The 26,660-nt window shown below is 38.9% G+C and overlaps 1 protein-coding gene across 5 annotated transcripts in view; it reads right to left on the minus strand.

Annotated features, from left to right (window-relative positions):
- ARAP2 (ArfGAP with RhoGAP domain, ankyrin repeat and PH domain 2) overlaps window positions 1-20,185 on the minus strand; it is a 199,575-nt gene extending 179,390 nt beyond the window's left edge. For 2 of the 5 annotated variants that reach the window (XM_060299232.1, XM_030881005.2), the window contains exons 1-2: window positions 19,822-20,185; window positions 4,852-5,904 (exon numbers count right to left, since the gene is read on the minus strand). In XM_060299232.1, coding sequence (XP_060155215.1) covers window positions 4,852-5,759 — 908 coding nt within the window. In that variant the 5' untranslated portion in view covers window positions 5,760-5,904; window positions 19,822-20,185. Of the gene's footprint in view, window positions 1-4,851; window positions 5,905-7,801; window positions 7,928-14,679; window positions 14,796-19,708; window positions 19,728-19,821 lie in introns of those variants that run through there. The other 3 variants (XM_060299231.1, XM_030881004.2, XM_060299230.1) reach the window with 3 other exon arrangements.
- Window positions 20,186-26,660: the final 6,475 nt, after the last annotated feature.

The following is a 26,660-nucleotide window of genomic DNA, read 5'->3' on the forward strand; positions in this document are numbered from 1 at the left end:
TTATTGATAGCTCTATTCAATATCCACCTGCAAGCAATTACCAAATCTATCAACCAAGCTCATTTGATCTACTGTAGATGAAAATTAGGTCAATACAGGAAACAAGCTGTTTTGAAAACTGGTGATTAGCAATTTATATTCTCATTTATCTATGAATAAATTATCACAAGCTATTTTATATTCTAATATCTATTATGCCCAAAGCATTTTGTTAGGGGTTTATATATCTACATCTCATATTTCATCCTCCTAATAGCCCACTGAGGTAGGACCTAGTGTCCTAATCCTACCAATAAGGAAAGGAAGTTCTCCCAGCCCAAGGCGCACAGCTAATAGGAGACAAAACCAACATTCGAGGTCAATTCCGTCTTGAGTGCAAAGCCCACGTTCTTTCCTTTCTCCCTCTTTCTGCCCTATTATTTCCCCATCAGTTATCCTAAAAACTGCGATTGCTTTTAAATTTGAAATACAAAGCATGGTTGATTAGCAAAAATTTAAAACCCATTTAGAAAAGCAGTAGCTATTATCATTTTTTGTTATTATGCTTTGGTGATCTTGGTCAAGTTACCCAACAGCCCTGAGCCTATTTTTCCTCATTTATTGAAGGGGAATAAAAAAAGAGTCTGCTGCCTATGAATATTATGAGGATTAATGAGATGATGTTTTTAAAGAGCATAAGGTGTGTGCCCTACACAATGTAAACACTCAGGTAGAATGAGCCAACTGTTATATTTTTTATTAGTGAAAAAAACGTTTGGTCTTCCTGGTACACTGAATATGCACAAAAGTTTCTTAAAGTCCTTAAAAGTATGAGAACTCTTCATTTGTAACAGTGAAAAAAAATAGTCAATGACCTAGTAGGGGAATAAACTGTGTTTTCCATCATTTAATAAAATACTATACAGCAATTATTGCTAAAATACGTGCATGGATGTGAACAAATCTCAAAAATAATATTAAAGGAAACACCAAGTTGCAAAAAAATAACTATGATTATCAAAGTGAATCTTCAACATGCCTACAGATGTTATGTGTTCACATATTTTTTATCACTAAAATTGCCAAGAATAGCAGAGGCATAAAGTTTAATTAACGTTAAAGATCTCTCTTTATGATCTACACTTACCTATTACTTAAGCAAGGCAGCCGTGCTTATCATTACACAGAATGTTTGTTTTAAAAAAAATGCAATTCTTACAATTCATAACAGACAAACTACAGGTCACTGTAGGATTGAATTCAAAAGAAAAACACCACAATCATTAGGCAGCAGTTGAAACTGCCTTGAGGTTACATAATGTCTAACTAAAACACACAAATCTGAATTCGGAAAACACAAGAGTGCATTAATTACAGCACAGACTACGAATATGAAATGTATAATGCACAGATAATTCTCAATCTACAAAGTTACAAAAAATGTCCTTAGGATAAGAATAAATAATTACAGAAGGATTACAGCACAAAAGTCTACATCATTATTGTGAAACTTTTTTCATCACCTAGCAGAAGCTTCAGTTCAAAATATATTTTTTCAAACAAAGAAGGGCTTTTCAAATTATGAATAAAGGGTACAAATGTTAATGTCTTTTCACTTGTAAAAAGGATCACACAGATATCTTTATCCTCTAACAATAAATCAAACAGTTAACTATTAATTTTGATTCATTATTTAGATATTCAAGTCAAAATTTGCAAATATTGAAATAATCAACCCATTTTATAAAAAGTCATTTTAAAGGAAAATGTCTGAATTTTAGAATGCTAAGCATTTTTCTGCTATAACATGAAATGTAAAGTTTTCCTTGAACATGGAAAGGATAGGATGAGTTTCTGTATTTTTCTAATTCAATGTAGCAAACAATTGCTTACCATTTTTCTGTACGTTTTTGGTTCATATGTATTTCAACATTAAAGTCTAAAATAGTTGCACCCATTTTTAATATCTATGTATTAATACATCTAGAGAAAAATATCTAAGATTTTTACTTTTAATAAAAAGTTCACAGGAGGCTGGAGACTTCAGGTTTAGAATTCAAATTTTTGAAAAGCCCTCAAACAGTCACTATAGCACCTCAGTCTTATAACAAGTTATAACAGATACTCCAGTCACAGTGCAGCCTTGCATACCACACTCCTCCCCTTTACCGCTGTTTCCTTATTTTTCCTTCCCCCCAAACATTCAAAGGCATGACACCTAAAAGACAGGGCTTTGACTGTGCCAAGGATAAAACAGTTACATGAAAGATGAATGAAAATCATTAAACTGGGGAGGAAGATAAGACAGGTTATCTCTTCAGTTGCTAAAGATACTTGTTCCTTCCTGCTTTGAGCACTAAGGAGGATCCTCCTGGAAGGATCACAAGACACACCTATGACTCCCAGGGAAGGGCAGCTGGTGAGACTTGCTTTCTGCTTGGAGACCTCTGTGGGAGACCTCCAGATGAGCTGATAAGGAAGAAGCTGGCTCTTCAAGCCTAGATCTGACCTGGGCCTCAAAAGATAGGACTTAAAAAAAAGAGATCCTGAGGTCCAGTGTCCAGCATAGCCCCACCCAGCCCAGCCTTCCCAAAAGGAGCAGACAGGAGTTCAGGGAAGAAGCCCAAGGCAAGGACAAACATAACCCATTTGACTGGCAAGTTAATTGCATCAGATAAATTGGCAGTGGGTGGTGGGGTGAGGGTACATGTCCAGGGAGATAGAAACAAAGCACCTCACACATCAGGAATACACATCCAGCATCATGTTCCTGTCAACACTTATATGAAATCTTTAAGGAGTAAAGAAATTATGTCCAAATCACTGACCACAAAGAAATATATTTATATGGTACAGCAAGAAATGTACTAAATATCGTTTAGATGTTATTTGATTAGAGAGGATCTCAGATTATATAAGCCACGGTTTCATTTTATAAAAGTCATAACACTGTAATTAGTTTGCAATTACTGTTTGCAGTTCAGGCAAGGACCACAAAGAAAAACAGTGAAGTCTGAAAATAATTTAATTTACTTTCTCATTTTATAATTTGATCACCAGAAATACCTAGTTACCATCTACTGCCATAATCAAAGAAGAAAAGAGAGGTGACAATGGGTTCTCTGGCAGTGCTATGATGAGGCTCCCGCTAAGCTCTTTACTACTAATTTCAACATTATTTTAATTCTCATTTTCAAAGACTCAGTCACAATGTGAATAATAAGTCTTTCACATGGTGCAAAGCTTACACTTAGAAGTAAATGAACATCAAAAGATTCTCAAAAATTTATGAAAAATAGCACAACTTATTTAAAACTTGAGCCAAATGTTTCTTATCTGAAGTTATCCTTATGGCTCGCAAAAGGATTCTGTTCCTGCAAAGACATAGCAGACCCTTCTCATTTACTTTCTTTTAATTGTTTAAAATTAGCAAAATATGCTAAAGCTATGGTGTCATACAAAAATTGGTGATCTTCTACTTTCCTAAGAAATACTCCATTTCTTATATATGCAATCAACACTTTTAAGAATATTTACTAAATGAGTGGTTAGGAAAGTGTGTTATAGAGTCAGATGTACTGGAATGAAATCCCAGTTCACCACCCATGTGATCCTAGAAAAATTAACCTAAGGCTCAGTTACCTCATAAGAAAATGGAGGAATAATACCTATTTCAGAGGGCCAATGTGAGAATTAGATAACCCATGGAAAATTATAAGCCAAACCAGCTTCTAGGTGTTTAATAAATGATACTGCCAATTGATTTCCCAGTAAATACTCAATATTGCCATTGGCACCAGGGATGCCATGATAAAGACAAATTAATTAGGGCCTCTGCCCTCAAAAAGTTTACACTCTAATGGGAGGTACTTAACATGGTCTTGTAAATTGCCGTTTTCTCTTGCATGTACTAAATTTCCATATTTTTCTCTTGTAAATACAACCAAGATCCAGCACCAGGGACAGACTGGATACACAGGGAGACAAAGGGGGAATGAGAACCTTGCAGAAATGCCAGCCTAGAGCCTGTTTACAGGAATCTGTAATTGCACTTAGTGCCACAGCGGTAAGGATTGAACTTAAACAACCTCATGACTCCCAACAGAGACAAGTGTTAGCTTTTAGTGAATTAAAAAAAAAAAAAAAATCCCACCACAACCCTGAAGAAAACCACATCTTAGGTGTAACTTTGAGAAATGGTTGAAAGCTCTCCCTGCTATAAGTCAGCTCCTCTTAGACTCCACAGTTACCTCAGGGTACCAATGACCCAACAGGCCGGTAGGCCCTCTCTTCAGCGTTCTTGGTCTCCAGCTGAAGTGGTCTCATATTGTACTGCTACTACTTTTTACATGTCTTCTACACTACACTCAAGCCCCTTTTTTTCTCTCTACCTCCTCCGCATCTAGTGCCGTGACCAGTACCAAGCAAGTGCTCGCTAGATGCGTGGTGAATGATTAATTCGTGCCAATCATGTCAGGTAGTAGAGATACAGTCATTAGGAACATGGCCCCTGCCAAAAAACGCATAACCTAGTGGGGAGATAGAGTCAGCAATTCAAATATAAAGTGCACTCATGGAAGAATATAATACCAGGCATGGAGGAAGGTACAGGAAAGAATGTCCAGGCAGAATTAGGGGAAATGAAGTCCCCCAATTAAATAGGAGAAAGCTGAAGAGTCCCAGGAAGTTTTAAGTTGGAAACCAACTCTGGGCAGTGGTGTACAAGAGAGATGGTATGACAAAAAATTTCAGAAGAAGGAAAAGGTTGGTTGAATGGGTCAAATTTAGAAATGAACACTGAAAATAAAATTGTTAAAAAATAACTAAATTCCCCCAAATTGAATACACACAACTTATTATAAAAATTCTTACCTCCCTGAAATTCCTTTTGCTGACCCTGGAATCTCTGGTACAGGCCGATGTCTTAGCAGAAAAGATCGAGATGGTCTTGAAACCAACTTGCTACGACTTCTCATAGGTGTTAGGACTGGCGATGACGGAACATACAAATCATTTACAACCATTTCTCCTTGAAATTGAAAGAATGGGGATGGTGGTGAGCTTTCTAATAAACCATTAGTTCCACTTCCAGAATTTGCTTCTGATACGGAACAGTCAGGGGAAGAAAGGAATTCAGGGTCTGCACTAGGAAGCTTGCTCACATTTTCTGAGATCAAATCAACATTTTTTGTTTGTTCTTCTTCGGTTGTACAGTCGATAGTCTTTTGTGCAGTCAAAGATTCCACGTCAGTAATTTCACTACCCAATAAAGAATCTTGAAAAGAATCTGAATTCAGGTGTGGTTCTTCTTCCGGAATGGGAAAGTTGTATGTAGGAAGAGTCTGCTTATCATCTGATTTAAAAGACTGGCTATTTTCCACACTAACTTCATTTTGATCAAGACTTTTTGTAACAGTCTCCAACTGCATTGGACTGGGTGTCTGAACACTGTGTGAATCTGAAAGTTCTAGGCAGGTATTCTGAGCAGAAGATGGAGCATGGTGATCCTCTGAAGTCTCATGATTCTTCTTTGTTTTATGGACATTTGCATATATTGAGATATCTTGCATTTTTGACAGGATTATCTGTAACTGTTTAAGTATCCTCCTCCGGTGTCCTGTAGGTGATATTCCAACTTTGAGGAGCACGCTGTCATTTATTTCTGCACAGTCCCTTACATTATTAAAACCAAATTCGCGGAAGCGTAAGAGGTACTGCTCCAAATTAATGCTCATTAGGAAATCTTTGATATCAACATTCACTTCACTGACTGAGGACATAATGGTGGCTTCATTACTAGGCAATATGATAGAAGCAGTACAATGCAATACACACACAAGAGGGTGCACTTCTGTATTGGATTTTCCTCTATCACTTATCTCAAAATGTTATTTTCTGCACAGTGAATGCTTTATGAACTTAAGCCTAGAAAAAAAGAAAAGCAATATATCAGGACATTTTTGGTATTAAAACTAGTTTCACATTATAAACGTTCTCTGAAGAAAAACAATAGAAATGAGGATCATTACTTGTGATCGCTGAGAGTTTGGAATCTTTGTGCATTACTTTGTATGCCCTAGAAAGTCAATTCCTAGGTAGAGTGTGAAGGGACAGGACAGAAATGCTATGGTGGTATCAAATGACGATTTTCAAAAAGGTAAAAAAAATGATTCTCAAATATAAAATGAACATGTATCCAAAAAAATTCATTCACTAATTAATGAGGGAACCAGTAAGGTGGTAGGGCTAGTTCCAAGAGCATTTGTGGAACAGATTTACACAGTCCATCAGAAAAGGCTTTCCCCCCCCCTCGGGGGGGGGAATAAAATGGGTAGGTTAGATAAAAAACTGGTTAGTGCCCTACAGGACAATAAAACCATAACCTTTGGAGATATCTTTCTACTAGACAAAAATCTATAAGCTAACAGGTAACTTCTCAGTCCGGAGCTCTAAACAAATAGTAAATGGAAAGTGGAGCACAAGAATTAGAATTAAATATCCCTGAGGTGAGCCTGTTAAACAATACCCCCAACAAGGCATGGAAGGAACATGCTGTACATTCTTTTGATTTCCAAATTTTAGATAATTTTTCTTAACAGTACCTAACTAGATATGAACAACTCCCCCTTTAGTACACCTTCTTCAAAGACTCTCTCCAAAAGCACAGTTAGAACATACTTCTCAGGTTAATAATTTTCACTTCAAAATTGCAGCAGCATTGTATGTAAATATTGTTATATAGGATAAGACTAGCTGAGCAACTGTACAGTAGATAACAGGAAGTTAGTATGAAAGTAAAAGGAAAAAGTTTGAAGGTCACATTTTCCTTTATATACAGCATATACACATAGGTTCATTTTTCTCATAAACAACATTAATTTTTTAAAAAGTTGATTTATCAGGTGCTGTTTACATGGCTGCATTCAGTTTGTAAAAATGTATGGTATGCAAAAATTTCTGTATATTATGCATCAGGAAAAAGAAAAAAATACAGAATATGCATAACAACCATACACTGAAGTAATAAAATGAGACACAGCCAAACAAGGTATATTTATCTGAGCAAGCACGGATGCAATATTTCTGGAAATCACATCTCAAAGTAGCTGTTCAAAAGACATAACTCAGAGCCTCTATGTGTTACATGCCCATAAGCTCTTGCTTTAACTGTTCAAAAACATCAGCCAACATTGACAAGTAAGTATATGAAAAAAGGGAAAACACATATCGTATTCAGGCAGCACTGCAGAAACAGAGAAATAAAAGTACAAACGAGATGAAAGGCAGGAAATGCCTTTGTCAAACAGGTATCCCTCTGTCACACTCAAAATGACAAAATGTCAGGAAAAAAAGTAGAAAGTTAAACCTCAACACCACGTACGAGCCTAATTCTCAGATATATTATTCTTGTTCACAAAGTTATTTTGTTTAAAAAAAACGCATTAGCTAATTTTGTTTGCCCATCACAAAAGGGAAATAGTTATATCCAAATCGGCTGAAACTTTGATCTCGGACTCCCCAGCCTCCAGAACTGTGAAAAAAAAAAACGTGAACTGATACACTCCTCCAACCCTCCTCAACACAGTTCAGACCCTCATTACATCTCCTGCCTGAATCACTGCAACCATCCCAACAAACCCCTCAGCCCGGTCTCCACGTACCACTGAACTACTGAAAATCCACATTTGGCCTGTCACTCCACATCTGAACAAGAGAGTCTAAGCTCCTTGGGGTGCCGTACGACAGTCTGGTCTCAGTCTAACAATAAAAACAGCAGCAGCTACTATTGATGTAAACGGCAATGATGCTCCAGATACCGTACCTCATATACATTTCCTGCAAGGTGGGTGTTCCCATGTACCAACTTCAGGCTCAAGTTTAACCTGTGCCACATCACTGACTTTAGCACATTATTGTTAATTATCATTTCCCCCAGGCAGCAAACTGTTAGATGGCCCCATACCTTTTGCGTATGCTGCAACTGCTTGCAAATCCACACATTTTGCAAAATCCTCGGCACTATTTAAAATTCTGAGTAGGCAGGTATTACTTCCTCTCTGAAGGCTTCCTATCAACCCCTTGAAATAGAATGAATCACTCCCTTCTCCATATACATCTCTAACTAGGTTTCTAGAAATTTGCAGAGTGCTTGGGACACGTTTAAGAGATGGGAGACTGGCCGGGAAGGATGGTAGCAGTGGTTCGGAAGCCCATTTTGTGAATTTTTTGGGGGGTGTGTGCACATGTGGGGAGCCTTCGTGTTCTCATACACAAGTCCTTTTTGTCTCTTACACATAAACTTCCTGAGTGGCTGACGCAGGGATGGATATACCAAATGTTCTAAGCAAAACCACCTCTCTCTGCTATCAGTGGACATGCTGAATAGGGCTAATGAACCGGATTCCTTTTCGTGACCCAGAGAAGCTCCCTGCCACAGGCCTTAAAATCCTCTCTGCACTTTTGTGTCAGCTGCATCCTCCAGTCACCTGACTCTTTAACAGTCTGACCACCCAAGGGTCCACTTCAGAGGCTTCAAACCCCCAGGCACTTCACCAGATGCAAATAGATGGGCACGCCTCACCATAAAAGTCTACCAGGTGCAAGCTCCTTAACATGAAATCAAAGCCCTCCATGTTTTGACCTCCACTTGGGCACCGGGCACACATGGCCATGCTCTTAAGTTTGTGGCTCTCCAGGTACCGGCCAGTGGATCTGCTGTACAGCAACAACTGATGATAACACGCCCAAGAATCTATATTTATAACACATTCCAAAGATGACTGGGATGCACAACAAAAATTTGGTTCGGTTTTCAATTCCTCATACCTGAGCCTAAGCCCATCACTCTCCTGCCTTAGGATGGATGCCCTTCCAAACAGCCCACGAGTCTGAGTCATACTCAATTCCCACCCTCCTCCACTTTCATAGGCACGTGTGTATGTGTCTGTTTCCTTACCCATAAAATGGAAATGCTCAAAGGTACCTCAGTGCTGGTGAAGATTAAATGAGATAATCCACCTTAAGTGTTAAAATGGTGCTTAGTCCCCGGTGAGTGTTTTGTACATATTCACTTCCCTCATTATAATTATTTTCCTCACTAAGCCATTATCTTCCCACAGTTGAAACCTTTCCCATTCTTTGAAGTCTAACTCAAATGCTATTTCCTTCACAAGGTCTCTAGTGAACAAGAAATACTCTCTTCTCTGTTTTCCTACCACATTTACTTCTTAGCATTTAATCACATTCTATTCATTCCATAGTAACCTATAGAAGTGGGGTAGTGCAGTGCAAAAGCCAGGATTTTGGAGCTGGACAATCTTGGTCAAATCCCAGCATTTAACCTCTCTGTGCCTCAGTTTCCTCATCAGGAAAGTAGGAGTGATAATAGTTCCTATTTCATAAAGCTTTTGTAGAGCATCAAGAACACCAATGGCACACAACAAATGTTAAACAAGCATTTGTCATTATAATTATTTTTATTATCCCATAATAAACTAACAAATCTGCCAAGATGATGACCAGCCCATATAGGCTGCCCAGTAAATGCCAGTCAAATTATTTGCTTATACATAGTATATGATGTATATGCTGTACATGTTTAGAGAACGTACAGTTAGCATTACAGATGTGAATGTACATTTGCCTGTGCTATACTGACTCATTTCCAAGAGAAAGTATAAGTAAAAGGGAAGTAACGTTTAGGAGCACCTGCTATATGCCTGGCTTTCAGTATCACTTAATAACCATAATCTTATTATCTTCTTGAGCTCTACCTTAAAGGTACACCTGCTTCTCACCACCTCTCCTACTCACATCCTAGCCCAAGCCACTATCCTGTCTATCTTAGACCACTGCAACAGCCTCCTGACTGATATCCCAGATTCTGTCCTAGCCCCCTGCCCCCACAAGTAGCATGTTCTCAGTACAGCAGCCAGAATGATTCACTTTATAATGAAAGTCACTCTCTGCAACTTCCCAACTTCATCTTCCCTGGCTTCCCCTGACTGCCCCCTGACCCCCATCACTCAATCACCACTAAGCTGGGTTCAGTCCCATTCCCACTTCATGACCCTACCTCTCACCCTTCCATCTCTTTCAAATCTACTTTCCCAACATATACCCAGGGTTCATGGCTCACTCCATCACTTGAGTAGGTCTCTGCTGAAATGTGTCCTCTTCAGAGAGGCCCTCCCTAATGCCCCTATGCATACAAGCATGCCTTGTGCCTCAGTATTCTTTACCCTTGCTTTCTCTGTCTTCATGGCATTTGTCACTACCTGACATCTGTGGACTTTTACAAGAGGGTAGGGATTTGTCTATTGTTCACTGCTCTAGGCCTTAAGTTTGAACACTGTCAGGCACATAAAAGGTGCTCAATAAATGTTTTCTCAATGACCCCTTCCCACCTTTGAGATGATTTAAGATAACAAGTGGAAAGTACACAAAGTTTTAAAGTTTTGTCTATTTAGGTCACCGGGCTTCTAAGGAGCAGAAACAGGACTCAAATACAGATTTCTCCAATCCATCTAACCACTACAAGAGATCTTCAAATCAAAAATTGGGGAGAGGAGAAGGTTGGCAGTAGGACAACTGGAAGCATTCCAAATCACCTATGGGACTTTTAAAAATTCATCAAAAAGAAAAAAATACCTAAGAATAAACTTACCCAAGAAGGTGAAAGACCTATACTCTGAGAACTATAAAACACTGATGCAGGAAAATGAAGATGATATCAAAAAATCCTGTCCACATGGATTGGAAGAATTAATATTGTTAAAGTGGCCATACTACCCAAAGCAATATACAGATTTAATGCAACCCCTATCAAAATACCCATGTCATCTTTCACAGGACTAGAACAAATAATCCTAAAGTTCACATGGAACCACAAAAGCAAACTCAAATTCCCAAAGCAATCTTCAGAAAAAGGAACAAAGCTGGAGGTATCACACTTTTTGACTTCGGACTATACTACAAAGTTACAGTAACCAAAACAGCATGAGACTGACACAAAAACGGACATAGGCCAATGGAATAGAATAGAGAGCCCAGAAATAAACCAACACACTTATGGCCAATTAATCTATGACAAAGGAGGCAAAAATTTACAATGGAAGAAAGACAGTCTCTTCTTCAATAAGTGGTGCTGGGAAAACTGGACAGTCTCATGTAAATCAATGAAATTACAACATTTTTTCACACCATATACAAAAATAAACTCAAAATAGATTAAAGAACTAAATGTAAGACCAGAAACCATGTAACTCTTGAAAAGAACACAGGCAGAATACTCTTTGACATAAATCGTAGCAATATTTTTTTGGATCTGTTTCAAGGCAAATGAAGCAAAAGCAAAAACAAACAAAAGGGACTACATCCAACTTAAGCTTTTGCACATCAAAGGAAACCATCCACAAAACAAAAACACAACCTACTGAATGGGAGAAAATATTTGCAAATGATATGACCAATAAGGTCACAGCTCACATATTCAGTATCAAACTTAACATTAAAAAAACAAACAACTCAGTTAAAAAGTGGGAAGAAGACCTGAATAGACATTTTACCAAAGAAGACATGCAGATGGCCAACAGGAACATGAAAAGATGCTCAACATTGCTAATCATCAGAGAAATGAAAATCAAAACCGCAATGAGCTATCACTTCACACCTATCAGAATGACTATCATCAAAAAGAACCCAAATAATAAATGTTGGTGAGGATGTGGAGAAAAGGGAACTCTCATACACTTTTGGTGGGAATGTAAATTGGTGCAGTCACTGTGGAAAATAGAATGGAGGTTTCTCAAAAAACTAAAACTAGAACTAGCATATGATCCAGCAATTCCACTCCTGGGTATATATCAGAAAAAAACTAAAACACTAATTTGAAAAGATACATGCACCCCAATGTTCACAGCAGCATTATTTATAATAGCCAAGATAAGGAAGCAACCTAAGTGTCCATCAACAGATGATGAACAAAGAAGATGTGATACGTATACACACAGAATACAATGGAATGTTGTTTGACCATAAAAAAGAATGAAATACTGTTATTTGCCACAATGTGGATGGACCTAGAGATATTATGCTTAGTGAAATAAGACAGAGAAAGACAAATACTCTATGTTATCACTTATATTTGGAATCTAAAAAATGAATGTAACAAAACAGAAACAGATTCACAGATATAGAGAACAAACTAGAGGTGAGGAGAGAGAAGTGAGGAGGGCCAAGATAGGGGTTAGAGATTAAGAAATACAAACAAATATATATGTATAAAATAAGCAACAAGGATATATTGAACAGCATAGCCAGTAGATTGTAATAACTTTAAATGGAGTATAAGCTATAAAATATTGAATCACTATATTGTACAACTGAAACTAATATTGTAAATCCATTATACTTCAATAAAAAAAAAAATTTATGGGTTGGGATAGCCCTCCCCCTCGAAATGCCTCAAGTATGAAAAACCGCCACAGTAAACCACTCCCCACCACCCATCCCCCCACCCATTACCAGTATAACTTTGTCATACTCCCTAGTTGAACTAGGAAAGAAAATAACTGAAAACCCTGGGTCACTCCAGTAAACTATAAAGTCATTAAGTATTCAGTGCTGACAACTTTTGGAATCACCTTTGCCTGATTTTAACATCTTATGGGAGGTAAAAAGTAGCATAGTACAACTGAATTTACTCATAAGTTTAATCCATTGTTTTTAAATGGCACACCATTTTAAAATCATAAACATAACCTTACAGTATTTAGAAGCCTGCAAATATGTCAAAATAATGGCTTAACAATCATAGAATCCCAGGACTGAAAGGAACCTTAGAAGATGTGTACCAAATAAAAGAAATTAGGCTGCCACATGAGTAGCAAAACTTTTCAATGTCATCAATACAAGTCTTACACATTCTAAAAACAAGGGAAGTTTATTGTATTCCAGAACGGTGGTCCCCAATTGAGTGGAACTATCTCCTAGGGAGAAATCAAGAAATGTGTAAGAAATTTCTTTTGCTGGTCATAAGGACTGAGTGGCACCAGCAGATAAGAAAGATGACTTAGGACATCCTACAATGATACCCAAGGTAGAAGCCTCAGGTACAATTTTTACTTGTCCAAATCTTTACAGCTAATCAGCTATCCCTAAAGGATACCTAACACTATAGACGATTAAAAGAAGTGTCCCTGACTTCAAGTTACTAACGTGGAGAAATAGCTAATCTCTTAAAAACTTAGGGCGCTGCATATAAATAATACACTGAAGTAGTTAGTTCTGGCTACAGGTCTTACAGAATTCCACCTTTGTTTCTGTACAGAATATAGTCACTGAGAAATAGGGATCGCTGTATTTGCATATCAAGCAAACTCACTGTTTAACACCAAGATGTTAACTCCACATATGCATAAAGACAAATCGTTCCACCTTGTTGCCTACAACCATGCAGAAGAGGAAGTGGTTTTGAGAAAGCACACTTGTTGTTGTATTACTCCATCCTACAGTACAGAGCAGATTACAAAAGGTCAGAGGTCAAGAATCCTATTGTTCTAGTCTGAGTACTTTCACCTCAGAAGCTGTAAACTTGGTCATTTAGTATGCCTCTCCCCTACCATCAGTCACCTACCTTAGCCTGTGGCAACACTACCCCCATTTAACCCCTTACAGGAAACCCAGTTCCCTCAACCTGGCCTTCTCTCTGAACTGTGGTCACCCACAGGCTCTGACCTTCACTGCCCCATGTTCTCTACCTTAAGCATTCTCTTTCCCATTCATCAAAACGCATCCATCGCTTTCATTCTCCCTCAGACTTACATTGTTAAAAGTAATAGCCAATATCTGTGGAGTGTTTACAAACCATCTGTATAGGATCTCATTCAATCCTCACAGCTGCCTTGAAAGACCCATGCCCAAAGCCACACAGAAGATAAACAGCAGATAGATTCCAGAATTCTAAGAGTCGGACTCCACAATCTGTGCTGTTAACGGTGATGCCTCCTAAAAGCTATGCAATTGATTTAACAGTAGAGGAGTATCAAGGAGGTCATATTTTCCCTCTCATTGGACTGTCTAGTTATGCATAAGGACTTAGAGTCACTAGGGAAATGCTGCTGAAATATACCATGCCTTGCAAACTCAAGTTGTATATACCTTTGCAGCTGTGAGTATATGTGTCCATGTAAGTGGGTAAATATGGAAGCCTACAAGTCACTTACAGTTAATTCTTTGCAATATTCAGGCCATAGTACACAAAGCACAAAGAGTGAGAGTCAGGCTGCCTGCAATTCCAACCCTGTCTTTCCCAGTTGTTTACTGTGTCCCTGGAGTTATTTAACTTCCCTGAAGCTCAGTTTCCTTGTCTATAAAATGAAGACGACATGTCTGATAGGATTTCTGTTAGAATTAAAGTAAAATATATAACGTATATAGAACAGTACCTGACATGAATTGTAAGTGTGCAAAAAATGTTGGCTGATTATTAATTCATCCACTGTATACAATATTGCACTTGGTCATACATGGTGTGACTGGCATTCTTCTGCCGGCCTAATAAAACTGCATTCCTTTCAATTAGCACTGTAAATTATTCTCCTAATAAACCTACAAAGCACTTCACACAGCAGTAAACATAGTTTTATTAATTTAGTAAAATATAGATGTGGTTATAGTAGCGAGAATGATGATTTTTACCTGAAGACTTTTGGCTTGGTACAAGCACAGTGATGACCAGTGATCACAGCTCTGCCATGTGACGCCTGCATAAACTTCGGAAAGTTCCTTTATTTTTCTGAGTCGCACTGTTGTCACTGTTGTCATCTGGAAGCAGTGATCTGTAAGCAATAATGCCTACCCCACAGGACTGTTTTGAGGATGAAATGAGTAAATATGCATAAAGGTCTTAGTGCCTGGCAAGCAATAGCATGTAATTATTGGCTGCTAGATGAAGAATAACTGAGGTTTGAGCTGAAAATAGCTAGGCTCCAGGCAGAAGCATTCTGCAGTTTGGATCAGGGAGAAAAGACTAAGTCACTTTCGGATTACTTTTTTCTGGGCAATCTGAAAGACAACTCTTTCAAAATCTAGAACTTAATATCCATTTCCACATCCGGTGAAGGCCAGTAGTGATCATTCCTTTCCTTATTCTGAGAAGTTATTACTAGCATAAGTAGTACCTGGGTTTAGGTGTTTTCAGTAACATCCTACTAGTTACGTGGCTTGAAAATCTTCTCAGCTTCAGTAAGTCTTTTCTCTTTCAAACTGTCCTTCCAGATTTTAATTGCCTAATGCTTGAGGCTTACTTTCAATTCTAATTCAGAGACCTTTAATGTGGGCCCATTAATTCTTGGTCAAGAATCTTCCTGAGTTCCTACAAGAGCAGGAGTGGGGATAATGAAAAGTCATAATAAGCCAAAACCGGCACCACTGTAGAGGACTCCTACCTGAGTGCCCCTAAAACCTGGGCAGCTGCCTCTGCCTGGTGCCAGCCCCCTCCTACCCCCTCTACAGTTTAGCCACATCTGTTTCCTGACAGCTGAAAGGAAAATCGGACCCTTTAGAATTCTTGATATGAGCACGGTACATACATATTCTTCAGGATTCTGTTCTATTTCATGCTACACTGAGCACAGCTTTAACATTTAATTGGCTGAGATAAAAACTAGCATGATATTATACTTCAATAAAAAGATTATAAAATGTATACTTATGATATATGCACTTTTATATATATATCAATTTTATAATTTTAGTACAAATGTACACTCCACTATTTCTCTGAATTTGAGTCACATTTTTTTGACTAACAACCAGATGTTTCAAAATAGCCTACTGTGCATGGTTTCCTCTCTTAGCATTTATAAATAGTACCCTGACCTCTTTTCCAACTAAATTTGAGGGCTTATTCCTATTGGTTCTGTAATTATCAAAGTCTCTTTTTCTTAGGTAGAGGGTATCTCAGCAAATGTCTCTCACCTTATTGACTCATTTATTTACATTTATTCATTCAATAAATATTTAAGGAACACTAACTACTCTCTCAAAGATAACAGGGGGAAATATTTGCAGTTCAAGATAATACCTATTATCTCATTTGAGAACAGTGCTAAGTCCTATAAAGAAAGTGAAAATGCAATGTATTCTCTCCAAGAGTTTAAAATCTAAAGGGATAGATTAGACATGGCTGTAAGCAAGGGAAAATGGCATGCATATGATCAGTTCTTTACTAGTCAGTAAGTGCCAGTAAAGGAGGAACACCAAAATTGAAAGACTCGAATGTACTGAATAAAAGCATTTAAAGAATAATGATGAGCAAACTCAAGTTTTGTGACCTTGACTTACACGTGGTTTATATTTTAAGTATTGTTTTATGTTTAATTACATACAGAAGTAGCACCACCATCTTTGAAGAATGCCAAGGAACTCCAAAAATCTCAAATCAACTCCATGAATATAAGTGAAATATGCAGCAATTCAGAACTCTGAGGATGGAGTGATCAGTGAAGGAGCTATGGAGGGGAATTTCACGATGTATGGGAAGAAACGTAGCAGGTGAAGACAGCAGTATCTCAAGTAGAAGGAATGACACAAAGTGGGCTGTGAGGGAGCTGTCTTCAGGCAATCAAGGAGACGAGAATAGCTGGGAAGGACCTAGGGTTCAACAGGTAATGAAAGGTGATGACAGAAAAGGAAGCTGGAAGTGGCCATGGATGGGCTTAAATATTGTGAACTTCATCAAGATACCGTGCAAGTGTCTTGGCAACTACTTTCACCACAACCACCCCCAGGAGCCCATCACCTGATAATCAGCATGGAGACCACACTTCTCTTCTACCTTTCCCTGATCATCTTTCCAACTCCAAACTGATTAAACCATTCTCTCGTCTTCCTAAAGCTATGTAATGTAACCAAAAGTCCTTTTTTTTTGCATCCTACTTTTTTTGCATCCTACTTTTATCTTCTTTGTTCCTTCCTGAGTATTCCCTCACCTACTCATCCACCAGGTACACAAATAGTATAACACAGAAAAATAATTCTCCCCACCTCTTCACTAGTAGTTTTTACCCCTGAAGCTGCTCAAAATGATTACTCCAGTCCATGTCCGAGCTCCTTTGTTCCCTCTATAACATGGGTAAGGAAGTAAGTTTGTTCTGAGTCAAAACTGTAAAAATTTCACAGGTCAAATTTCTAATTAGAAAGGATCATGCAAAGAGAATACCATTGACCACTATTTGAATTAAGGAAATAGTGAGCAAAAGGTTTAGCTATAATATGTATTTAATCTAGCCAATACTTTAAAAAACCTAAAATGATAAACTACAGTGGTCCAGGACTTCACAGAAAAGATTGAGAAGACATCTCATAGCCTCTAGTCTCTCATCAATCACCTTTGGTCAGGGCTTCCCTCGTGGCGCAGTGGTTGGGAGTCTGCCTGCCAATGCAGGGGACACGTGTTCGAGCCCTGGTCCGGGAAGATCCCACATGCCGCGGAGCAACTAAGCCCGTGTGCCACAACTACTGAGCCCGCGCTCTAGAGCCCGCGAGCCACAACTACTGAGCCCACGTGCCACAACTACTGAAGCCCACGTGCCTAGAGCCCGTGCTCCACAACAGGAGAAGCCACCACAACGAGAAGCCCGTGCACCGCAACGAAGAGTAGCCCCCGCTCTCCACAATCAGAGAAAAGCCCATGCGCAGCAACGAAGACCCAATGCAGCTAAAAACAATAAATAAATAAAATAAATTTATAAAAAAAAATCACCTTTGGTCAAAGATAAGAACTATTTCCAACATTAATAAGATGTTCTTTACCTAACTAATATTTTACAGAAAATTCCCAAAATCCCTCAGTTTAGAAAGTCCAAAAATTGGATTCAATGAATGAGCCAACAAACAAGGGGAAAAAAAACCAAAACACTTGTTAAAAGAAAACATTAAAAGAACCACTTGTTAAAAGCAATGGTTGTCATTTATAAGTAGCATTTTTATAGCATCTTGCACCAAACTTTCTCAAAGTTGCAAGGAGGTGGGATAGAAAGAAACAAAGCAAAAAGAAATAACTTCTCAACTATCATGAAGTTTACAACCCAGAGTCCTAAGCGAGTTTTTAAAACTTCAGTCTTATGGTGCTAATGTAAGAGTTTCCAAGAAAACTGCAATTCATTATAATCTTACTCCTATACTTGATCACAGTAAGTAGTTGAATTGAAAAGTACTCACTGAATATCTATGAGCCAAACACTGCTAGAAAGTTGTAGTGATGCTAGATGATTAAGAATTTGTTTTTAGAAGCAGATTCACAGATAATATAGAGAAGAAACTAGTGGTTACCAGTGGGGAGAGGAACAGGGGAAGGGGTAATACAGGAGTAGGTGGGGGAAAAAAAGGGCTGTTATGGGATTATATGAAATCATGTGTGCGAATCTTCAGAAGCACTGTGAAGCACTATAGAATTCAAAGAATCTTTCATTCAAAAAAAAATTTAATACACAAGAGACATAGGAAAAATTCATATATGTATATGTGTGTGTGTGTGTGTGTGTGTGTGTGTGTGTGTGTGTTTAAATGTACCATCCGTTTCTCCTTTCAGGGGCAATCCATATAAAATCTGACAGGCTTACAGAGGAAGGAAAAAATACAAACACACACATGACCAGATAAATAAGTTTTAACAAGTCATTTGACTTCCCCTCTAGGTACATTTTAATTTAAATAAATCTTTTAGTACTGACAAATCAAGTCTATGTAAAACACTCTTGGTGTTAAGGCCCACCTTAAGTGCGTATGTGTTAAATATCTGTTTGAAAAGGAACCAGGGAGATATTTCCACTTTAGCCTCTAGCCTAGTTCCATGACCCATTTTACTTTTTTCTTTCTTTTTTAAACATAGTTGAACAGTGGAATGTCATTAGGATTTTCCCCTCAATATTTCTCTTGTATGGGCATAAAAGTCACAACTAAGAGTTCAAAAATATTTTTCTTTTTTTTTCCCCCCTTAAAAAAGTTAGCTTCCTTTTTAAAACAGCCATAACTTCATCTTCCAATTATTTATGGGCAATGTTCCATAAACTCGTCTGGGTGTAGAGTGCTTAAGTGCGGGGGGAAATCAATACTGAGCTTATAAGTACGATATTGTTATTGGTAATCACAGTGACATCCGATTAAATGTACTTTTAAAAATAGCTTACTTTTCAGTACGCTTCTTTTTTTTTTAACCAAAAGGGTATATTCCACTGAGCAGCCTACTTCAAGGACAAGCTTGCAAAAAAAAAAAAAAAAGTTGCTGTCACCATACAAACCTGCGACAGCCTAAAATGTCACTATTCCACACAAACTAGCTTCTAACTTGCCTGTAATTATCAAAGATTATAGTTCACAATATCATTTCACAAAGCCTTCCCCCAAATCAAAATTGCTCCAGATCGCCGCAAGGAGGTGAAGGAAACGTTTAAGAAAACAAGCGAGGATGAATTTACTTTACTTAATGAGATAGGCAACCATTCTCCCAGGAGACTCTGTCTCCAAAAGTAAACGAGATCAATCTGGTAAACTCACTGTCGACAGCTCTCGAGTATAAGGTTGGGTTCAGGCAAGTGGAGGACAAATTATTGTAATTAAAGTTAATTAACAGGCCTGCCGTCTCAAAATGTAGAACAAGCAGGGTGCGGGGGAGCACGGAGATCCGAGCAAACTCATTATCTCTACCGAGAAAATAACCTGGTACCTGAAACTCAAGAAAGGGCAGCTCCTTTTCGAGGAAGGGGTCTAGTTGTCTAACCGGATTGTCACCCTCCCGAGTCAACTCCCATTAGTAAGCGGAGTTTTTGTGTCACTTACCCACTTCTGGTTTCCTTTTAGACGCCCAGATGCGGGAGCGAAATCCAAGGGGCAGAAACCGGAGCCGAACACTTGGCGCTCTGGAAATTTACCCGGAAAGGTGCCGGAAAGCCCCGGCTCAGCCCGAGACGGTCCTCCCGCGCCGGTCGCGGCCCCGCCGACCAGCTCACTGCGGCCCTCGGGACTCGCCCTGCGCGCGGGCAGCGGACCTGGGAGGCGCGACGAAGCGCCGGCGTCTCTCCCGGCCGGTTCGATAGGTCCTCACCCGTCTGCCCCAGGCGCGGGGCCTCCTCCTTCCCTGTCCCCGCCAGCTGCCCGCACGGCGTCTGCTTCCAGGAGGCGGCCGCGCGGGCGGCGCTGTCACTCCGGCCGGCACGCCGCGACCGCCGCACCTGGAGGCGGGGAGCGCGGACCTGCGCGCAGCTCCGGAAGCGCCGCGCCCGCCGCCCGCGCCCTGCCCAGGTGCTTCGGCGCCGCGCCTCGGCCGCTTCCTCCCGGCCAGCGGGGGCGGGGAGAGGCGCCTGGCGTGGGGGCAGCGGGGCTCAGCGATCCGGGCAGCCGAGCCGGCCTCCCGGGTTCCACAGCATAGTTGGGTGGCTGACTCAGTCCGCCGCGACTTGGCCGCGCCTGGCACCCTCGCCACCTGGCGCACCTCGGCCCCGAGGCTCCCGGCGGGGTTGGACAAGCTGCGAGGACGCGTCCCGAAGCCCAAAGCGGCGAGGTCATGACCCTCCTGGGACGGAGATGCCCGTGACCTACCCTGGCTCGGGACAGCCGGCCAGTTGGTTGGTCGGTACGCACTGATGGGTGGGTTGTCAAGTGGGCGGAACCTCACCACCACAGGTTATTCGTATTACTCTACTAAGTACTTTCCAGGTTGCCTCAGCATTTCCCAAATTTAAGACTCATCTAGGGCGCTAATTTTCCCAGGCTGCTCCTGCGTAAAGTTACATTCGATGGGCCCGGGAATCTATTTACCAAGGCCCGTGCTGATTAGGCTGAATGCATTATATCGGATCCTCCTTCACGTCTCTGTGAGGAGGGGATTAATATTCCCGTTTTCTAATTGAGGAGTCTGCGGGGCAGAACAACTTGCCCAAGCAGACACAGCTTTAAGCGGTGGAGGTGATTTTCCATTTAGATCTGAACTAACACAGCCTCCTCATTGATTTTTTAAATTCCCTTTTCTTGTCTCCACGCTCCCCGCCCCGCCGCCCCCACCTCCGAGGGAAGGGATAACCCTGCCCTAGTCCTTCTGGCACCTGAGATTGTTAGATCCGGGAAAGACATTTCCCCTTGGACTTGGACCTTGACACTCTGCCCTTGGAAGTAAAAATAAGACAGCAAGAAAATACAGGAATCCAAAAAGAAAAACCCTTGTGCGCCCCAGAATACCTAAGTGTCCATAAAATCCACTTGTCTGCTGGTGAGTTCAAGGGCCAGCTCCTTATTTTTTAGTTAACATCTTTTTACAGGCTGTGCCTGAAACTGTCTCCCTGAAAAGATGAAATGTCCTTATCTTTCCCCTAGACCTGTTGATGGAAGTAAAGCAATTAGGGAAAGCTCTGAGCTTATTATGAAAATGAAATAACTGGTGAAGTCTGAAGTGTGGGAGGCTTCCCAGGAGCCCAGGCCCTAGGGAGGCCTCATCTTCACCAAAACACCTGCCCATCAAAAAGCACCCTCCTGCCCCTGGGGAGACTCTGAGACAGCTGTGGCAAGCATGCTCCAGAGACACCAAATCTCCAGTTTCTTTTAAACTACATACTTTATAGCAAGCCCTAGTTCCACCGGGAAAGTTTTCTTGACATTTTCCAAACCTTGAGAATTGTCTTTTTTTTAAATTCCTGTAGAATTTTATTTTTGTGGCTCTTTCTTGACTTTATGTTAAGTCCATAGTCGTTGTGTTTTTTTTATTTTTTTCCTCTCCCTCAGAGTTCTCACATACTTGTCATTTATTTTTATCTTTGTAAGCCATCTTAAATCCTTTTCTGAACAAGGTGGGTTATAAATAAACGAAAATTCTTACATCAGTTATGGTATGTCTCAGAACGTCAAGCATCGTTACTTGAATACTGAGTCCTCAAGTTACTTCTCTTGGTAGATTTTATAAAATAACTGAGAATTTGTGCCTCTTTGCAGCAATATCTTAGTTCCTTGATTATTATTCTGTCATTTATTGTTTGAAAATTCTATTGAACATTTACTTTTTAATAGTTTGAAAATACAGTGGTTAGCAAATACAATACGACCCCTAGATTTACAGTCTTCTCTGAGGGGAAATAAAGTTAAGCACTGTAAGGCACACCAATGATTTAATAATAGCTCTGGGAAGTGAAAGAAAAACAATGCTCCCTCATTGAAAGTATACATTGGTTATAAGAAGTATGCTGATCTTAAGAACCTTCATATATGAAGGAAAATAAAAGACATCTGAGGCACTAATCATACCAGGTTCTAGCCAAACACCTAAGATATATGTTGTATATGTTGTACAACAACTCCATGAGTTGGAATTCTTTTTCCAGTTTTATAAACATAGGCTTAATTGAGACGTAAAGAGATTAAGTAGTAAATAGTGGATAAATTGAACACATCTAGGCTGTATTCATAGGCTATACATTATTTATTTAGCAGCCCTCAGAGTGAGGCATTCAGGCAGAAAAGGAGGCAGGAAAAATATCTTTATAAGAATTGATGTGTGGAAATCTGTTTACTGCCAAGGCCACTGGAGTATATAGTCCCAGTTAATTTCCACCTATTTATTTATTCCAAATATGTATTTGGAACATATATTTTTATTTCTGGATTTATTCAAAAATGACCCACTCCAACCCTTATTTCCTCCATTTTTAGTGAGAGAGCACGGATACCTCTGTCCTTGTCAAATTATGTCTTTGCTCTGCCCATCTCTCCTACTTAGAATGCACTCTGCTTCTGAAAGAGGCAATTTGAGAGAGTGAAAACCATCCTCTCCTCCCCCTCTCCGTCCTTTTTCTCCTTCCCTTTCTCCTTACATCATTAAGGTGAACACCCATAGAGCATTTATGTGCCAGTTGCTATTCCCAGCAATTTACTTGTAAAAGCTCATTTAATAATCTCAGCAGCTCCTTGAAAAGATAGAGTTATTATCCCCACCAGGAGAAACTTAGGAAAAAGATGTTGCATGATTTACACCAAATATTCCATAAAACAGAGAGAATTCCAACCCAGTCTTCTCCAGGAACCATCCTCTGCACTGGATTGCCTATTAGGGAAAGCACACAGTGCTCGAATTGCAAAGGTCTGTGCTCAAAACGAAGCCTGATCAGTAGGTTGTGACATTTTGAGCAAATTCAACTTATCTGAGCCTCAAGTTCCCCATCTGTAAACTGGGAATAATAATACCTGTGAGAATTTAATGTGATTACATATCTAAGGCACCTAGAAAATAGTAGTCTCTCAATACATCTAATTCTATTCTCTTTTGTCCAATTATTCTTCAAAACTAGGTTCAAATCCCACCTCCCTCTCAAGCCTTTCCAAATCTCTGACACCCAGAATTATTACAGAACAGAATTTAAAGTAATCCCTCTATTTTTCTATAAAGGAAAATACAATATTACTTTTGCCAAACATAAAATTTTAGGAATGTAGATAAAATAGGCATATGTCTACTTATAATATTTAATTCATCATTTTAGATAAACTATTCATAAAAGTAAAATTATATATCAATGTGTAAATACTGCCTTTTCCATGCATATTTTATAAAATAATTTTATTCAAATTTTAACTTGCAACTTTGACATCAATGACTTCATTGGAGCCTCACTTTGAATCACAGGTGTTTTGTTTTGTTTTCAGAGTATATTATTTTCACTTGTCTAAATTTTTGAAGGTAACTAATTTGCTGAAACCTTTTACGATTCTGTCATTAGGAATTTTATTACAAACCACAAGTTCCTGCTTGCTTTATATTAAGAAGTTGTTTTTTTCTCATTCATCCCAAATATGTACACTAACGATTCACCAATTTTTTTACTGGTTTTTAAAAGGATGCTTGCAGTAACATGGTACACTTAAAATTGTGAGGTCATACCCCATAAATAATTGCTTAATCAGTTTTAAATATCTTCACCTCCTTTTAACCAATTTCATCAGATGGCTTCTGTATGTATCCTAAACTAGGATTGATTGAGGATGTTTTAGGCTACACTCCCCACTCCCACGGTTCTGTAGTTTGCAGTTCAGATTGATGTACAATAATTACAGGCAGGTAGAGATCCTATGATACACAGGTTCTATGTTCCGGGCATTGTTACATTTTATGAACTCAATTCTCTCAACAGGGCTGACAGGTAGATACTATCATTATCTCTTTTTTTAGCCAGTGAGGAAACCAAGACATAGAAAGATTATTCCATCAAAGAACTCACAAGTAGTAAATAAGGAAGAAAGGATTTGAACTCAGTTAATGTAGATTCAAAGCCTATGCCTTAAGCATTCTGCTATGTTGCCTCAGAGAAGACTTTTAAAGTTTTGACCATAAGGACCTTTTTTCTGATGCCTAATTTTGGGGGGAAAATGATGTACAGTATATTCAGGCACATACAACACTCTCTCTTGGATTTTCCCATTACCCTTTCTTTTTACTGCTATTGGAGCACTTTGTCAGTGGGCTTTGCATTATGGATATTGAGACATTTTTCTTATTACTAAATATTTGTATAACTGAAGTACTATTACCTCTAATATAGTATTGTTGTCAGTCTGCCTTGCATTATGGATACCTGGAATCTTATATTTGAATTCTCTGAAGTACTTACCATAAGGCCTTAGATAAATGTTTGCTTTATTAAACTGAAATGCTATATATTCATTAGGTTGACTCTTTTCAGTACTTTGTTACAAGTTTTAAGAGTTGCTTTGAAAGTTTTTTCTTAACTCTTTCTCACCACAAGGGAATAGCTTATTGTAAGGTAGACAAAAGAGCAGTGTAAAATATTCAATCAATTCAATTATTGACTAAAAGTTGATGGTATTGTGGAAATAATTTATTTTAAAATATAAGTTTTTCAGAAACCACTAATAATATCAAGAAAAAAGTGAACACAAATTTTCCTATGAAACTAATATTTCAGGAACTCATTTAGGCTCTAGGGATTAGAGTATTTTACTGATACAGATACACATATTTTAACACTTTAATACTTCTGAAATGGAAATTCATCTTAAAATGAATTGCTGTTGACCAGGCAGCCGTCATAGCATAGTTGTCATTGCCTACATGTTCATGTACTTGATCATAGATGTTTATGTTGTCAACACTTCATTGAAGTTACTCGCACTGACAGTGCTACACATGTTGAGTCTGTCATTTGAAATGTCTTCAAAAAGATTATACTAGATTTCTTTGCAGAAAGGCAAAGAAACAGGGCTGTGTAAGATTTGATAAAAATCTATGTCTAAATAATTCTCAAAGAGCATTTTCATATGTATACATAATAAAAATTCTAAACGAATAGTGTTATATCATAGTTTTAATAGTGAATTTTTTTTCTCATAGTATAGAAAATAATCATGTATCCAAAAGTAGATTGCATTTCAGAGTTGTGAACACCCAGTAGTTTCTACCTCTGCTAACATAAAAATCTAATTTTATTTTTATACGGAAAAAAGTTTCTTAAGGAAAACTCAGTGTTAAGAGAAGTTCAGGGCTTCCCTGGTGGCGCGGTGGTTGAGAGTCCGCCTGCCGATGCAGGGGACACGGGTTCGTGCCCCGGTCCGGGAAGATCCTACATGCCGCGGAGCGGCTGGGCCTGTGAGCCATGGTCGCTGAGCCTGCGTGTCCGGAGCCTGTGCTCTGCAACGGGAGAGGCTGCAACAGTGAGAGGCCCGCGTACAGCAAAAAAAAAAAAAAAAAAAAGAGATGTCCAGAAATCCTAACTATCACTCAGTGGATTTGCACATGAAATACATCAGCTGAGTGTAACATCATTGCTTTCACTTTGTTGTGTCAATCTTTCTCAAGTATTTCTAAAATTGAGTTACTAAATACATCACAAAATTCCATTTCTTTCTGCTATAGCTTGAAAATACTATATCGTTTCATTTTTTTTCCTTTGGCTAAAAATGCTGCCCTTAAAATAAATAAATAATATAAATAAGATAATAAACCTTGAGAGTTCTTCTGACATCAAGGAAAAAAGAAGTGGGGAGGGATTCAGAGAAGCAAAGTAGAGAGGTAGAAGTACACAAGCAACAGCTAGAAATAGATCCCTTATAAAATAATGAAATTAAACTGTTACAAGACCAATTTGAAAAGCACGGACTAATATTCATGTAAAAGGTAAATGAAAAACAAGAAAAGGATTGATAAAACCTCACCACAAGGACAACTACCATAAAAGCAGAGGTCACAAACTAGCTGCCCACGGGCAGCATGAAGTCTGAGTATCTTTCTGACTACATAGAGTTTAGCAATTTTTAATTAGTTTCTCAGATTTAGAAGATTTTACATTAAAATATGGATTTTCAGCTTCTTTTGAAAAATCAGAATGTCTGATAACACTGAATTCACATTCCCACAAAGCAAGTGTGAACAGATTGGAAAACTGACTGCCGTTTTTGGACACGAATACACTCTGTAATTTATTATAGTCTCTCCTCACCCTAGTTCTGCTTGCTTAAAACTTAGGCGCTGTAGAAGATGCGACTACGGGATATTGCCTGAAATCCTGACCAGTGAAAGACCAGCTATATGAGCGACCCTCGGAGGCAAACTTATGGATTTCTGAAGTGGAAGTCTTAGAAATACAGAGCCCAGATCAAAAGTCAATAACCTACACATCAATAAT

The sequence above is a fragment of the Globicephala melas genome, chromosome 5 (assembly GCF_963455315.2).
Source record: "Globicephala melas chromosome 5, mGloMel1.2, whole genome shotgun sequence".
Classification (NCBI taxonomy): domain Eukaryota; kingdom Metazoa; phylum Chordata; class Mammalia; order Artiodactyla; family Delphinidae; genus Globicephala; species Globicephala melas.